This window comes from Athene cunicularia, assembly GCF_003259725.1.
Source record: "Athene cunicularia isolate RWA chromosome 3 unlocalized genomic scaffold, athCun1 chr3_part1, whole genome shotgun sequence".
In the NCBI taxonomy this organism is placed as follows: domain Eukaryota; kingdom Metazoa; phylum Chordata; class Aves; order Strigiformes; family Strigidae; genus Athene; species Athene cunicularia.
In genome coordinates, this window is record NW_020799097.1 from 113,352,141 (window position 1) to 113,369,843 (window position 17,703).

Consider the following 17,703-nt stretch of genomic DNA (forward strand, 5'->3'; position numbering starts at 1 on the left):
TTTCATGGGATTCTGGCTGTACAGCTCACCACAGCCTGAAACCAGGACTATTCTCTGGCCTCACAAAGATACCGACCAAGCTCACCGAGGTGCTGCCAACCTGACTTAATGTCAGCTGGCTCTGCTTTTACTAACAGCATGGTCCCAGCCCCTTGGAGCACAGCAACAGGCTGAGGTAGAGCAAAACAACCACTCAGGGTTCTGGGAAGGACCTCGGGAGCCCACGGGCACCCACACAGTATCAGTGGTACAGGCACGCATTGCAAGAGGAAAGGGCCTGAAGAGGAGCCCAAGCTCTCTCCCTTGTGTGTGCCTGTTGGAGCAGCTGACAAACAGATGGAACCAAAGATGGTTGCAAACTCCCGGGTAGTCTCCATGTGCTTTGTGAAACCTGCCTAGCACTGCTGGAGCACATGCATGTTTCAAGTAAGCCAGGAGGAACTCATTTGATACCAAACCCATTATGTCCACAATGGGACTTTTACTGTGTTCACGTGATTAATTTAACTGTAGTTGACTGATGTGTGGGGCAAGGCCTTAGGTGGCCATCAGTGTCTGTGCACATGGAAGAGTGGCAGGATCATGCCATGGGTCAGTAAACTATACAGAGAAGAAAGTAGTGTGCTAAGGGACCATCAAGCTGCTACTGGAGCTGCTCAGGCTGTCAATAGATACTTAGCCATCTTCTTTACGGAGGATCTACTCTCAGAAAACACCTCTGTGTTTTGAAAGGAGAAACATCAAAGATTTTATTGCCCCAACAACTTGCTTTGGATTGAAGAGTTTCACTAGCAAACAAACCATGCTTGTGTTAGTCAAGGGCAGCCATGTGAGCAGGGGCTCTCCAGACCCTGATCCATCTGCAGCTATTACAACTCTGATGGCAAGCATAATGGCTGCCAACCATCCCAGCTGGGGTGTTTTGCCGCTGGTTCGTGCTCCAGCAAGTGGAGCTTCACAGCTCACATGCACTTTAGTAGAGTGGTAGTCTGTTCCTCCATCTACACCCACTGCACACAGCAGTCAGTCTTGTACACATCAGAAGTCACATAGCATCAGGGCACTTCTCTGAAGGTAGCAGGAGCCTTTTCAACCTTTAGCTACTATATATAATGTGCACTACTTATATTATATTGTTATAATAATATATATTTTATAATATTATTTACTTAGAAAGGGCAAGCAAAGTCTCCTGCCTCTCACAAATTCCAAGCACAACTGCCTCAGAGATGTCTGCTACTTGAAACACCTTTTGCACTAAGACAAACAGAAGTGTTTGTGCTGCCAATGAGATTAATCAGTTAAGCAGCTCCATCTATGTGTTCAGACCCTTCACAGCATTAGTCTGACTGGTGCCATCGGTTCTTTTGCTCCCTCTGCTCTCTTCTTAGCGCTGAGAACTTTCAGATTTGCTACTTGGCACGTCCCCCCTCTGTATCCCTGTTTCTTTGCAAGCATCTCCTGGACAGACAGCAGCCTTTGACTCATTTTTACCAGCCAGTGTGCCGTGTTCTCAGCTGGCAGACAAGAAAGCAGGTAGGACCTTTGCAGACTCCAGCAAAGCAAAGACTCTCAGCAGACTGTTGCTGTATCTTATGGTCCCAAAGACACTTATGCTCCCAACACACACAGCGCCCCACAATGCTCCCTGAACAAGTCTCATCTGTTCTTACCACCCATGCACACATATGCATGGATGCAGGCACAGTGGCAGCCTGTCCTAGGAGTCCCCTCAGAACGCACACAGGCACAACCATCTGCAGGCCAGGATAGACCCTGCAGCAAAAGTACCAATGGGGAACCATGTAGCTGTTCCTAGAAATTTCTGCAAACATGGAAAAGTTCTGAGAAGGCTGCTTCTCCTCCCCTGACCCCAAACAGTTTTCGGTATTATTCCTCTGCTCTGGTCAGCTTGATCTTGTCAATCTACTCTTCTTTGCAGTGAAGCAAGGATGCAGGCACACACAACAGCAGTGTTTGAGCAGCCCTCTGTGTCCTTGAGGCTTGATAGCTTGCACACCATGTTTCATGGCAGAGAACAGCAGGTCTTGCCTCTCCCACCTTTCTGGGATGTGACAGTCCACTATGTCCTGCCATGCCAGACTGGATCGTCTGGCATCCCTCAACCACCTAAGTGAGGATCACAGGCCTCATCCACTCAGTGCCCCCAGATGTGATCTCCTGTGTTTGCTCCAATTGTGGCAGGCACCCTTCCAAGTGTGGAGGAAGAAGAGAGGATGAGAGGAGCCAGAGGAGTTGTTGACCCTTTTGTAGGGCTGCTTTCACAGTAACACTAGCAGAAAGCATCACTGCTGGTCTACCTGCCTGCCAGAAAACCCTTCCAGAGGCACACAAGAGGAATGGGGAACTTCTGCAACCAGGTGTGCTGAGCACCCCAGTGACAGGAATACCCTGGGGTCACACTTGCTATTGAGCAGTTGAAGGGAAGAACCTTGAAAATCAGAGGCAGGGAGGTGATCAAGAGCCCCTGCATGGAAGGGCCTTTTCTGAGTCCCTCTGCTGACACCTGAAAAAGGGCTCAAGCCATCACCTCCTGCAGCACGTGGCTTATGAGCATGCCTGGGCCAGGCTGTGCCCTGTGACTGGCTCTGTCAGCAAAACGTGGCTCTGGGGACCATCTCTTGTTAGCAAATTCTTGATAGCTACTTGACTGGAAGAGCCCAGCACCAAAGCTCCTGTAAAAATAACTCCAGTGAAGGCAAGATCATATCCAGCCAAGATCACAGCACCACTTGCCACTGGGAAGAGGAGCAGATCCGGAGACCCAAACCTGTGGGATATAGGGACAGTTAAACCTTGCAGGAATGACCCTTAGAAAGCTTTCAGGGACAGTGCCCAGCAGCTCCTGCACAAGGTCTCTGGGGAGAAAGCATTGCTGCAGGCAGCCAACTTTCACTGCCATTGCATCTGATGGTGCAGCCCACTCTCACCCAAAACAAGTAGGGGAGCACGATGCTGTTGATGCACTCCCCTGCTCCCCTCTGTGCCAGGGACAGCTGGAAAGCAGGGCTGTGCTGGGGCAAGAAGACTGGTAGCACAACCACAGGGAGACTCATGCCAGTCCCAGATCTCCATGGACCCCGCTGCACCCTGTCAGACAGCACTGGGAATGGCTGTTATTTTCTGTGCTGGACATTTCACTGGCTTTCTGAAACCTGCAGGACACGTCTGGTGGCTCTCCAACACGTGACAGCTTCAGCATGTCTCTGGCAGGACCAGGAATCTAGTGCACCACAAAGAGAGATGATACATTAGTGTCACCAGCATCCTCCTGCCACTTGTGGTTGGGTTATGGTAGGAAGACTGCTTAGAAGACAGCTAGGTTCTCAGAAAACCTTTTAGTAAGTCCCCAAATTCCTGTGAAAGATTTCACTGGGCAGTTGCTTCACAACTAAAAGCTTGCCTGATTATTTCATCTGCCATTCTTGGCTACTCCATCTTCCCTGCTTTCATGTGCCAGAAGGAAAACCTCTGCCCTGGAGCTTCCTTGCCTGACAGGGGTATAGCTGGGCCATGGAAAACACTCCTTTAAACCTTCTCTTGAACAAATACATTGATTGTGCTTTACTGGCCTCCCATGATAAGGCAGGTTTGCTAACCCTGTTAATAGTCCTGTAGCCCTCTTTCCAAGCTCTTTCAATGTCATCTTTGGCATGTGCATCTAAGACCTGGATGGAGCATCTGGTAAAGGCTTCACAACAAATTCTTACCATCTGAGCACTCTAAAATGAATAGTCCCCCAACAAATTAATAGCAGTGCCATTATGATTTATATTTTTGGAAAGAATCTCTGTTTGGCTTTATTCTGTTTTCTAGTTTCATAGAATCATAGAATGGTTTGGGTTGGGGGAGACCTCAAAGATCATCCAGCCCCAAACCCCTGCCACGGGCAGGGACACCTTCCATAGATCAGGTTGCTCACAGCCCCGTCCAGCCTGGCCTTGAACACTGCCAGGGAGGGGGCAGCCACAGCTGCTCTGGGCAACCTGTGCCAGGGCCTCACCACCTCACAGGAAAGAAACCTGTCAAGGTCTCTCTGAAAGGCATCCCTTCCCTCCAGCATGTTGACGCCACCACACACTACAAGTTTCTGAACATGCAGGGCATATATAGGTTGTAGTTTGACCCGAACTTCAAACATACATGAAGTTATAATGCCACCAGAAGTGGTCATACTCTCTGTCCTCTCCTTCCTGCACTTCTGTTGAGTGACCAAATGCTGACCCAGATTGATGAACTGAACCAGATGAAAACCAAACCAGAGCGCTTGGTGTCATGCTGGATCAGCATTTCCAGCCACTTCACCAAATAGCTGCCCCAGCATTAAGGGGGTGGGATAGTGCAACAAAGCAGCTGGAAGGTGGAGGGACCGCTGCTTTTGGTGGCAACATCAGCTTAGTCCATCAAACCACAACCTGACCTTGGAGTCTCCAGTGCTTCTCTGCAAAGATGAGGGCGTGTTTTTAGACAAGAAGCTATGCTTCTTACTCTGCGAGGGTGAACATCAATGGAAAACAGCTAACAGAGATAGATGAAATAAATTCTTAGCATTGGCAACACTGAGACTGTCATATGAAGAGGTAATTCCTGTCAGCTATTTCCAGACATTTCCCTGTTCAGATCTCTACAGAGTAGCCCGTTCTCCCTCACAGCTCTCATGCTCCTCTCCAGAACAGGTTATATAGATGTGAACAGCTTCAGGATTCCTTGGACTTGATGGCCATCAGTGTGACTGTTTGTGTCTATGTTCAAATGAATCGAGGTTATTACTGTCCAGATTCCTCTGTCAAGCTTTGTTGTCTGCAAATAGTAAATACTTGCAGCTAGTTGCAGCTGCAGGAATGGGTGTACAGAGCAGCTGTATTTTTGTTCTCCCTCATACAAAGCATGACAGTGGTGTGAAGCCCGAAGTACTTGGGTCTGGAATGTTTCCCCCTGTGAGGTGAGGGGAAAATTTTGTGACTACTTCAAGATCTCATCAAGCTCAGACAGGTATCAGCCCTCCCGGCTTTCATTTTCAAACCTTCCTAATTAGTCTGGGGGCTAAAAAGTTGGTTGATTCAGTTCTATCTGAGTGCTAAGCTTCTGCTCTGATAACATTACCTGAAGAGCACAGCCCTTGCTTGTACATTCACATTGTTAGTTCTCTCACACAACATGTGGAAGAGCTGAGCACTAAGACCCGACCTCCACAACTCAACCCACTGTACTCTCAGATAGAAATGCACAAGGTACCCACGGCATGCCAGCAAACCTCTCCTTGCAAAGCAGCAGCTTTTGAGTATACTACAGGATAATAATTTCTCACCCTGCCATGGAGGGGACCTTTCAACCACAGTGTCAAAATTCACAAACACCAAGAGCGTGACAATAAAGCACAAGGAATTTAGGTGCAAGGGGCACCCGAGCTAAAGGCATCCAGTGACTATTCACATCTTCAGGATGGAGCTGTGTTTGGTGGAGTATGGGTCTGTGGCACCAACTGCACTCAGGCTGAGAGGAACCACCCATGCTGGGAGATGTGGTCTCCACAGATCACAGTTGGGTATTTGAGACAGAAGCGGCTGCAGTGTGCTCCCTTCTACATCAATTAGCAAGCACTCTTGATCTCCCAGCAATACATCCTTACTTCCATCTAAATACCCACCACACAGGCATCTGCTGCAAGAGCAGCAGTGTCACTGAGCAGCAATGCCAGATGGCTCCCTCTGTAGGACATCCAGCAAGGCCTGCCTGCCTCCCATTCCCGCTTGCAGAGGCATCTCTGGAAAGGAGAGACCCCTTCACCCTGCCCCCGCTCTTAGCACACAATGACACACCCATCCCTCTTTGCTAAGCTGGTGGCAATCCCTTGCTAACACAGGTGGCAAGAGTCGAGCCAACACTCAGGTAGATGGTGGTAGCCATGGCTGGTGTTTTCCCACCAAGGAGAGAGGAGGGAGCTGCCTGCAGGACAGGAGCCTTCCCCTCCAGCAGGCCTTGCTCTTGTCACCTTTGCTCCTCTTTCCAAAGCCAGGGTCAGTGTTGGCAACTGGTATTGCTAACAGAGAGAGGGGAATGCCTGGGGAGGGAGGAGGGTCAGGCACTAGGCAGGCTGCCTGGGTCACTGCTAGTGCTCTGCGTTAGCAAGCATGAGCTGCGGGCTGGATGTCTCCCTTGAAGAAGGCTCCGTGGCTCAGAGGCTCTCAGGCCTGCGGGAGCTGATCACGACAGTGTGGGGTGAGAGTGAGTGAAGCATTGAAGTACAGCTACTGCTATAGACTCGTGGGTCCAGCATGAAAGGCTGTGCTGCAGCATCTCAAGTGTATACTATATGCAGAAGTTACCCAGTCTGTTGGGTTGGCAGAAAAAGATCATTATCTGGCAGCTGCCTTACTTTCCAGGGACACCTGCTTTCCTTTGGTTGCCGGACTCTGAGTCTGGGTTTTTCCTCTTTGTCGTTTTTTGGCCACACCAGGAGAGGGCAGGGAATCTCCTGTTGGCTCCAGGGCCTGAGCTGGGGGCTGAGGTCGGGCGGAAGGAGGAACTCGCTGAAGAGCAGTCCCTGGCTTATGCTGTCGGCAGGGAGAAGGACTTTCCCTCCGAGGGGGCAGCTGGCTTCTGGGGGAAGCACTGGGGTTTCTTGAAGGAAGGACAGGGCTCCAAGGGGATGCACAGCTGGACCTCCATGAGCTGCTTCGTGGAGGAAAAGAAGTGGAGTTCAGTGAAGGAGGAAGCCGACTTTGTATCTGCGTTGTTCGGCACTCATTTGGGACACTTCCAGCTGGTCTCTGTGCCTGAAGCCTGCAGGGGAAGAGAAGAGGGAGGATGAAGGGGAATTTCTGCAAGGAGCTCTGGGATCCTGTCAGGTTTGAATGATTGTTGCTTGGTATGAATGTTGCTTGGTCAATTACAAGGAGTGTCCAGCACCAGAATGCTGTGAACAAGATGGGACATAGGTTTGAACACCATCCTGTAACTCCTGATGCTGTTAAGTAGTAAGTGTTTGCCCTGATCCTCCAGAACCCTCTGGGACAATGTGCAGGCATGGTTTGGCTGCTAGCACATATCTGGGACTCTTCTTAACATGCAGCATGGATGCAGCAACCTTCCAGGCAGGATATACAATCTGGGAATGTGGGTATGAGATGGATCGCACCAGTTGGCCTCTGACAGTAACTCTGCTGGAAGATAAACCAACCCACAGGGAGCCCCTCCTTTCACGCCACATCTCCAAAACAGCAGCGCCAAAGCAGCAGCTCTGCTCCTGGGCTGGACCCCCAGCCCTAAGGCCAGGCAGAAAAGCCAAACACTGGTGAATTCAGAAGTTCCACCTCCACATACATCTCTGTGCTTATCTGATAGATAGCCAGGTACCTCCAAAAAAGTCAAGGCAGAGGGATGTGCAGGGAACTCAGACCACATGGAGGTGGCCCACACTGTTGCAGGTCACTCCAAAGCCCATGAGTGGGCACCTCTCTCTCTCCAGCTCTTCGCAGGCTGGCCATCTTCTGAGGCAATTACAACTGGCAACCTCTCAGCCCTTGCAGCTCTAATCACAATAGACAGGCCAAGTGTCCCTTCAGAGTCACGGCTGTGCTGAGCGTGCTGTAAAACTGAGAGTTCAGCACCAGAGGAATCTGCTGTTATCAGGATCAGACCAAATGAAAGAGCTCATGGAAGGGAAGAAGGCCTTAAAGTCAGGGCAAGTGAAGAGGGGCTTGGCCCTTTGACCAGACTGAGCCAAAGAAGACAGAGAAGTGGGAATTTCACACCCCACTGAGCTGAAATGACTGTAGGAAACAGGGATGGACCAGGCATTCAAGCCAAGTAAAGGGTAAAGCAGGGGGAGGTAAGCAAAGCCTGGGCTGCGCCTCTTAAGAAGTCCAACATTTTGCATTGCTCACCGTTCCAGTCTTACCTGTAGGCAACAGCCGCATCCTGTGGGGAGCTACATAGCACTGTGACGGCCATGGAGCTCTCAGACTTTGCCACCTCTAGCAGTGTTTTCACTGGTGTGATGGGCCGAGGAATTCTGCTCTTTGTGCTTATGGGTCTCTCTTCTTTCCCCAGGAGGGTAGCCTTCTCCTTCCCCACCTTCCTTGGGATGGAGTCATCAGAGTCATGGGTGTCCTCCTCAGAACCAGTGGCTGACAGGGTTTCTGAGGCTCGCCGCCTCTCATCACTGGAGGATGCTGAGGAGGAGGCCCCTGAGGTCAGCCGAAGGAGGCGGTTTTGCCTCTTCTCCATCACTAGGCGAGCCAAGTCAGGTTGCTTTGCCCTCTTATAAAGCCTCTCTTTGGCCGAGAGTGAAGTTGAAAGGTCTGAGCCAGTGTCCTCTTCAGAGAACAGAATGGGTATCCGACTTCTGTACCTGGAGCCCAGAGGTCTCCTGGGGCCCTGCTGTGGTGTGTTGAGGAGAGTGTCTGCTCGCTTAAGGTGTTCTGCCACTGATGCTGTCTTCTCAAGGTCAGGCTCCCTTGCAACCATCTTGCCTGGCTCTTCCAAATCCAGCGAGAGCGCCACTTTGTTGGAGAGCTCCAGCTTGTCCTCGGGAGGCTTTGCTACACCATTGGGAAGGGCCAGCTGTTCCCCCACTGTCTCTGAGGTGGTTTCAATGTGATTAGCTGAGAGTGCACAGCTCTCTGTCTCTGCCCCTTCTAGCCCTGAATGTATGCTTCCATTCTCCACCAGCACCAGGTTGTCCTCCAGCTCTTCTTCGATAATGACCTCCTCAAACTGGCCCGGAGGGCAGTATTCCTCATGCCTCATCAGCTGGCCACTAGAAGACATGACATTTAAGTGGGTCTTTTCAGCAATATGAACAAATGTGCGCTCAACTTTGGTAAAGGGGGAGGAAGCTGTAGCCACTGCCACGGGAGGCTTTGGTTCAGATTTAAGGACTGAGGACAGGGTCCCTGGCTCAGATACATCCAGTTGGCTACCCATAGGCTGTGGCCTCTCACTCTGAGGTGTCAGTGCAGCAAGAGTGCCCAGATCAACTTCTGGAGCCAAGTCTGCAGTCACTGGAGACTTTTTCAGATCACCTGGTGAAAACAGCACTAGTGTTTTTGAGCCTTCCTCCAGCTCCAGATCCCCATCAGCAGTGGACGCTCGACCCTTGGATCCCTTCTGGTCATCAGCCAGCAGCGTGGATGGTGCACACTCCTGGCTGCGCTCTGTGCTTTTTTGACTCAGGTCGCTGCTGGAACCACTGTGCATGTCAATCTCATCCCCTTCCTCCTCTGCCTCCTCCTCCTCATCTTCCTCCTCCTCATCTTCTTCCTCATCTTCTTCCTCCTCCTCTTTTCCATTCATTTCCAGATAAGGTTCCAGAGGTTTGCAAGGAGCAGTCAAGACAATATTTGAGAAATCAACTTTCTTTATCCGCTGGGATACCTTAGGCTTTTCCCGGTAGTCTGACATGTCTTTTCTGAAGTCTTGATAAGGCAAACTTAAAGGCACCACCTTGGGTAGACCATTCATTTCAAATGACTTCAGCATATATGCCTGCAAGAAGATAGATGTGATAAAAGAAAAGGGTTAGTATTCAGACATAACACTGACACAGAAGCATCAGGATCAGCAGCAGTGGGAAGCATCAGTGGAAAGCACCTAGTCCATCCCCCTTCCAAAATAGTGCCTGAGCAGTGATCACTCCATCATTTGATTCGAGCAAACCTTAGAAAGGAAAGATTCACAGATACTTATCAATGAAGGAAAAAGAATGTGCCAAAGGATTTCCTTTGCAGCAGTCTTTAACCTGGATCTAAAAGAGCTGCTTGCAAGTAATTCCTCAGGATTTTTTTAATGTTTCCCAATCTTCTTCAGCATTTCTATATTTCAGTATTGATATATTTACATATTCACTCCTTCCTTACTGGAACCATTGAGGAACTCCCTTTTATGCCAAGGCCACATTCAACTCAAGGGTCCCCTCTGGGCTAGATAAATTTCCTGATCACTTTCCAGTACCATCTAACATTGTCCTTGGGGCAATGACCCTTGTAGGGTTCCTGTGTGCCCCTGCTGTGCTATTCATCCCTCCCTTCTGCTCCCATGTCCCTCCAGCAACTCCTAATTCTGTCGTCTTCTGTTTTCACTAAAGTACATCAAGTACATCATGAAAGCTGACATATAAAGTATCATTATGAGACTCTGGGGTGTCTGCATTAAACCATTAAAAGCAACGGGAGGACAGAGCAGTTGGTGGAGGCAGTGTTTGTTGAGCAGCAGTCTGTGGCAGAGAGACTGCCTGTAAGGTGCCAGGAGTAGGCTGTGACATGACTGCAAATATATAATACTAACAGAAAAGCAGCAGCTCACGCTCACATACACACACTTGACCAAACAAGCAAAAAAGGGCCAAATAAATAGAAAGCACCCATCAAAGTTTGGCCTTAATTAACAATTGGTTGTAAATGAAAGCCACAACAGCACCACTCTGCAAAATGGGTTTTTAAAAAAAACATTTAGGTCATCCTTCTTTCTATTAAAAGGGCTGGAAAAAGAAAGCCTCTCCATAAACTCAACCGGTCAATAATGCATCACCTGTTACCTTTTAAAAGTCCTAGTCATGACCAGAAGGGCTCCAAAACCTTCCGTTTTTAAGCAGCATTTGACAGTGTCAGAGGATGTTTAGGATACACTACTAAACAAGCACCCATTTAACTATGTGGGCTACAGAGCTGCCAACAGCTAGCACATTCACCTGGCTATGGGAACTGATCTTTTTGTCTCTACGGGATGAAAAAAACCTTAATAGCTTTTGAGTCCAATGACATAATTTCAAATTGTGCTGAAAATCCGCATGTTATTCTGTGCAGAGCAACTGCCCCATTAGTATGCCTGAAAAATGTAGGATCTTTATGCTCATGTGTAACACGGATATTTCAAATAGATTAGTGGGCAGCACCAAGCTGTTATGCATGGTGATAAGTTGCCATCCGTTTAATATTTTTTTTCATATAAATTAAAACACAGGCTGGTTTTGGCAATGCCTCTGGAGTCCAAAGCTGCTTCTTTTCTTCCATTAAAGCTGAAGCCTGGCCCTGTATTAGCCTGATTTGGGCTTTCACGGACCCATTCTACCTTTTGTATCAGGATGACAGATTTTATATCAGGAACTTGGACTGGTAAGAGGGACTTAGCACACTTTGCAAAGGAAATTACCCACTTGGCTTCCTCCCTCAGGCATTTCTTGGAAATTATTCCATTCAGCAGCTTAAGGTTGGATTCTGCCTGTTGGCTGGATTTGGTTTTCCTAAGAAATACACCTGCAGTGCAATCCCTGGAGTCCTAATTAAACAGACATACTTCCCCAGTAGGACTGGTAAAGAAACCCTGACCAACACCTTGCCTTGTGCTGAGCCTCCCACTGGAAAGAGTACCCAATCCCCAACAAGACTCTACCTGCTACTCCATCCCATTTTCTTGATGCTGTGGTTGACGGTACAGTTGGAGGACCACTGGTTTCTCTTTGCATATGTAAACCTTCAAATCTCCTCTCAGCTATTAGGAGCCTGTGTCATTTCATATGCTTTCTGGTCAAGAAGAACTGAACCTAGTCCTGCAGAGCACATCCTATAAAGGCCAGAGTTATGATGTCTGTGCCATGCAGTCTGTCCCTCCAGCAGCCCTGTCTCCAGCAACCCATTTCCTCAACAGCTCTTTCTCTCGCAAGTTTTTCTGAGATGAGATTGCACTAAGCAATAAGGCATGACATGAAGCTGGACAGCATGATGTTGCTGTAATAAAAATAACGGTTCTTTCCTTCTGCTCTGGTGCCCCTTTGCTGTCACTGAGTCATGCTCTGGATATCTTTCTTTCCTCCACGTACTTCCATCTCTGACTGTACAAATTCCTTGTGGTATTTAGCCTTTCTGTCTGTCATTTCATTTTCCCCATGTATTTTCCTGCATGGACACTGCACCCTAAGCACAACAGTGATTGCTTGGCTTCTGTCTATCTTTGTGAGACTTGGACTGCTTAACATCTTGCATGCAGTACCCCAAAATTGCCAGAATGCATTCCTTAAAGCAACCCGAGACTGTGGTTGTTTTGCCACTGTAAATGCACCATGGAGAAAATCCAAAGAGCATAAATATGCCAAAAAAAAATGGAGGACAGACGTTACTTACAAACCTAACTAAAAGAAACTTAGTTGAAATGTCCCTTGGGTCAAATATTATTTTAATGCATATTTTCTTATCTTCATTACTGTCATCACCTGAAGCTGTTAGCAAGGGAGACTGTCCTAGGGCATCCAAGTCTGAGACTCTTCACTGTTGAGTTAATGTGATTAGCAGCTAGCTGTAAGCAGACACCTGGCTGAACAAGGTGTTCCCAGCTTGAACCCCTCACTAGAGAAGCTTGTGTCCTCTCTTGACAGTCATCATATGTCTTTTGTAATACAGCACACTCAGCTGCTCTAGGAATATTCCCCACAGGCTGGAAAATAATTTTTCTGTTTTGCTGTATCAATGGGGAGGAACTGTGGGAAGATGCCAGCAGATCCGGTGTGGAGAGGCTTAGCCTGTGTCTTAAAATTGCAGAATAACAAAGGTGCAAGGACTCTCTGGAAGTCTCTGCTCCAACCACCCCTAAAAGCAGGACCAACTTAGAGCTGGCTGCTCTGGGCCCTTTCCAGCTGAATTTTGAGTATCTCCAGGGATGGAGATACCACCACCACCTCTTTGGGATCCTGTCCTAGTGTTTCAGGCTCTTCATGATGAAAGAAGTTTTATACTGTATCTAATTCCTCTATCCAATTTTCCTTTCATGCAGCTTGTGTCCATCACATCTCATCCTTTCACTGTGCACCTCTGAAAAGAGTCTGGCATCATCTTTTCATCAGGTAGTTCAAGGAAGAAATAAGATCCCACCCTAATGCTTCTCCTTTTAAGGTGGAACAAACCCAGCTCCCTCAGCCTCTCCTCATGTCATACATTTCTAGTTTCTAATCATCTCAGTGGCTCTCTGCTAGGCTCACTCCACTAGGAGCTAGACCTATGCCATGAGCTGAGGCAGCCATCCCATATAAAAAAAGCTATCAAGACTGTGAGTGAGCAGAGCTACACTGGGGCTGGCAAATCTGAGTCAAAAGGACTTTTCCTTTATCTCCAGCAAGCTCTGATCTCTGCCTGTGTTCCGCGCTTTCACAGAAAACACATTGCCTGTCCTTGGACAATGAACTATTTTTCCCATCTGCTTGGGCTCAGATCTTCATTCCTGACTCTCTTTTGACTTGTCATTCAATTGCTCAGGAATGAGTATGGTGCTATATGTGTCTGAGCATGTGTTCCCCACACAGTCTGCACACTCCACCTCTTTAACACTCTATCTCTTCATAAAACTTGACTGCATTTAAATTCAATTTGGCTAGTAACTGCTTTGTGTAACAATATGTATTTGGAAGGCAGTAAATATCCCTGCTTTGCACAGAGGCCATAGTTAGAATATAGAAAGGAAGGAGAGTCAGGAAAGAAAAAGATCTACCTGCTCATATTTGGCAGAGGCAGAAACCAGACCCTTCAAGTCCATCTCTGCTCCTGTACTCATGAACAGGTAAGTGGAGTCTGGGGGGTTGTCTTCTTTATGGTAAACTGGTGGGTGTTCAAATTAGCAGGATCACTGGCACTGGAACATCCTCAGAGAGGACTTATATCACCAAACAGGGGCAGCAATAAAGTTCCTACGTCTCAGTGATGCTGCAAACACTGCAAAACTCAGCAAAGATGCAGTGTCCACTTTACTACAGCAAGTTTACAACCCTGCATTAGAAGTTCCCAGGTCCCCTTGTAATTAGGAACGTAGCCAGACATGTTCGTCCCAGACAGCAGCACGGAGCAGACTCACACTGGTGTGTTCAGGGGCAGTACTGGCATCCAGCTCATTAATGTGTTCATATATGGCCTGCCCCATGCGAAGTCATGCACACTCTGTCCAGGTCCCTAGAGCAATGAAGAGTGATGACAATACCTGCTCTGCCTGTGTGGCTTTCTGGTGATCTCATGACTCATGAGGGCATAGAGAAGAGACCCTATAGCTTGCCTGTGCCTGTGCCCCCGCAGCAGAACAGTCTATGGCATGGAACAGAGTGAGCCCAGTGTCCACCAGAAAAGCCTGCTCTCCTGAGCAGCTCTGCATCATCATGGGGGAAAGGGAACAGTTCCCTGTGTGACCCTAATCAGTTTTCCCTTAGACTGTAGAATTTAGCATTTTTTTTTTCTCTCATCTCTTGGTTTTAAACATTTTAAATGCAATAATTTGTGGGAAAAAAGTCACGGCCAAAAAAAACCCAACACCAGTTACTGGAAAACATCACAGTATTTGCCTAACATAAAGTCAGAAAATGCCGCATCTCTTCTATTTACTGTTCTGTTTCAGACCCTGCTCTAAACCATGTTTCCATACTCTGCACTATGGCATCAGTGCATCCTTCTGCAATGTTTGACAGATGTACACATCTCCCACATACCAACAGCCTCACAGAGGCAAACAACACTTTGAGGCATTCATCATGGAGCAGATGGGGTTTGGACCCAGTTAGAGGCAGACTCAGAAGAATCCTGACCCTCCCAACAATTCTCAGGAGAGAAAAAGGACTCACACACTGTACAACCCTGTAAGTCAGAGACCACAGCCTAACCCTAGCTCTTCCTTCCATATCATCACCTGCCTGGACAAACTGTTCTCTGACTTTGAGGAGTTGGGGTCTTTATGCTCCTCCTGCAAGAGGACAAGTTTCCACCACTCTTTCCACAGGTACCAGAGCCTTTGCATGCACCTACTGCCTGCAGCTTCCCTCTCCAGCCACTTTCAGAAAAACACTTAATTTGTAACTGCACTTCACACCAAAGCAGACAGGGTCTGTTGCTGTGTTTCCTCTTCCAACCTGATCCCAGACAGACCAACAGCAGCTGCAGCTGAACCACATGCTGCTCCACAGCAGAGACTGCTTTCAAAGAGGAGTCACGATGAAAGGCAAGCATGGTCAGACCCACTGAGCAGCCTAGGCAGGAGTACATTACTTGCAGGAAAGCTACAATTTTGCATCTATGTCCCTGGTGTGGAGTGGCTGGAAGTTCACCGGATGTTCTTAAACACCTTGTCAAAAGTCTGGGGAGACAACCATCCACCCACCCTAGGCACCCTGTCCTGCCAGCCAGGGGAAGATGCCCAAGGTGAGAAACCAAGAGAGTTATGATATACTGTTTCTGCTGTGTTTGCAGATGTTGAGTTGTACTAGGTTAAGTTTAGCTAGTTTGGATGCTGGTAACCATCAAGGCAGAACTCTAAAAACTTACATAAGTGGGCGCTAGTTGTATCCTGCTGCTGTGATACGACTGGGTTCATGTCAGTTAAATTGGTACTAGCCTAAATTTATGTAAATTGCACTCACAGTGTGGCCTTCCCAAAGTACATGAAATGCATCTCCAGCAGTCACAGAACTTTTGTTTCTATTCCCAGATCTGTCCTAACTGCAAGTGTTCAGTGATCACATATGTAAATGATAATTAAACTCTCACTGTTCTACTAGAGCTCCTTATCTCTTGGTTCTCCCATGTACCCAAGGAAGAGCAGGGGACACCTTCCCAGAGCTGGAAAGCAAAGGAAGTACAAAAATAAAGCAAGAAAGCAAATAAAAAACCCAGCCATCACCAAGGTGCTGCCTTTGATTCTTTAATAAGGTTTTGGTAGTATACAAGCTTTTTTTTTTCTTTTTTTTTTTTTTCTCCGATTGTCTGGATTAACATACATGGATTTAAAAAAGGCACAAAATCCATTGCACAGCTTCTGTTTTGTTTGTTTTTGATGACATTGCCTGTTCATTGTGGTTTCAAGTGTAGGATTTTACAGTACTCTGCAGCATTTACAGCATGGTCTACATACAGGTAATCAATGCATGCTTTTATACAGGAGACAGAATTCAAATTCTCTCTCAGTATTTCTATATACACAATAATACAGTGGTTTTCTTCTGAAAAAAGCTTTAAATCGGTCTTGCATGCTCAGTGTGCCAGAAGAATTAGTGCAAGCATATATTACAGTGTTATTGCAGTACAAAAAGGGGTTGACCTTAGGTTCTACAGGAAGAATAAAAAGACTCAAGGAAAACAAGCTTCAGATCCCTTTAGTCAACTATGTCCTTCCAAATGGATCCCTACTCAGTACTGCCTTTAAAGCTACAGCAGGCTGCTTTCCCTCGGTCTCCCTGATGCCCTCCCCCTGAGACAAACTTCCACAGCTTCTTCAAACCCTTTGTCCCTAGCAATTGATGAGGACTTTTGGCAACTTGAGGAAGCCCTTCTGCTATGCCTCCTAATGCTGGAGACCTGCTTGAAGGGGACTTTGCTGAGATCCACTGCTTCAAGCAAACTCAAATCACAGCAGATGAAGTTTCTCAAGCAAACCAGGAAGCACAACAGGTTACCTACAGTTTTTGTCTCCTCTCAGTAGAAATGACTACAGAAACCCACATTTACCTCCTACTTGAGTAGCAGTTGGTTTAATATGGTTTGGACTCTCTCCTGCTTAGCAGCAACATAAGTCTAACAGGTGACACAAGGTAATGCAAAGGAAGGATATGCTGGTCCCTGAGATTCTTCATGGGAGCTGGAAAGTCCGAGAAGCAGAAATCAAGTTCCCAACATGATGTTAATTGTTCCATTGGGAATGGGAAGCGGCCTTAGTCCTGAGAGATGCAGATGGCACACAGACAGCATGAGCCGTAGTCCAGTCTTCCCTGTAACAGCTTTCATTTGGATACTATCAGGACCTTAGCATATCCTGGAAGTGACATTATCCTCTGCCAACATAGACTAAGCTTGTTAAGGACTGGGAGATCTGTCAGGACTGACAACAGTGATGGAAAAAACCTAGAATCTGAGTTTCTGAAGCAGCTCTTTCTTCAAACTGGCATCAGATGAGGTAAAAGTAGCAGGGGGTCTCAGAGCTACACTTGCTTGCAGGATCAACACATTCCAAGAATCAGCACCATAAATGTCAGAGAGATGTTCTCCTTTCCAGCATCTTACCAGCAAATGCTCCACAGACTTTCTCTTTTTTTTTTTTTTTTTGTTTTGTTTTGTTTTGTTTTGTTTTGTTTTGTTTTGTTCTGTTTGTTTGTTTGGGTTTTTTTTTTTTTCCCAAGGTGAATAGGACGGTCCAGTCCTATGCTGGATAAGTGCTCTGCTCCTCCCTATTTGTGCTTTCGTATGTTGCTAGGTTTGTGCCAGTCTTCCTAGCGTCTTGGACAGAAGCAATAGCTCTGTAAAGAAGATGGTATGCCTGCCACTTAGCTTCCCACCTCTGCACCCAGTGTCTCCAGCAAGAGTCAATACAGAGCTCCCTGTCTGAGCAGACATGGGGATCACCTAATTTTTATCACTCATAAGAGACTCAGGAAATGGTGAGCAAAGTGTAAGGAAATGATAATCCAAAAATTGTTCTAGTCCCTAATTGTAAAGGCAACTTAATAGCAGCAAGAAAGAAGAAGAAAGAGATTCTGAAAGCTAAACATCTTCCTTAGTCATAAAAATAACCAGAAGTCAGTAGTGCTGAATACGAACCTGATCTGGCTTTTTTTTTTAGGAAGGACCTAGCTGAAGGGGCAAGAGTCCCATGGAAATCCTCCTTATCTGACTTGTTCAGAAGAAATTTGCCATTGCTATTTTTCATGTTGCCAGATCAATTAATTGC

The 17,703-nt window shown here is 47.3% G+C and overlaps 1 protein-coding gene across 5 annotated transcripts in view; it reads right to left on the bottom strand.

The window, feature by feature from the left end:
- Window positions 1–4,005: 4,005 nt before the first annotated feature.
- Window positions 4,006–17,703, bottom strand: part of TTBK1 (tau tubulin kinase 1) — a 126,073-nt gene continuing 112,375 nt past the window's right edge. For all 5 annotated transcript variants that reach the window (XM_026846215.1, XM_026846217.1, XM_026846214.1 and 2 more), the window contains 2 exons: window positions 7,922–9,510; window positions 4,006–6,804 (listed from right to left, as the gene is read on the bottom strand). In XM_026846215.1, coding sequence (XP_026702016.1) covers window positions 6,378–6,804; window positions 7,922–9,510 — 2,016 coding nt within the window. In that variant the 3' untranslated portion in view covers window positions 4,006–6,377. The remainder of the gene's footprint in view (window positions 6,805–7,921; window positions 9,511–17,703) is intronic.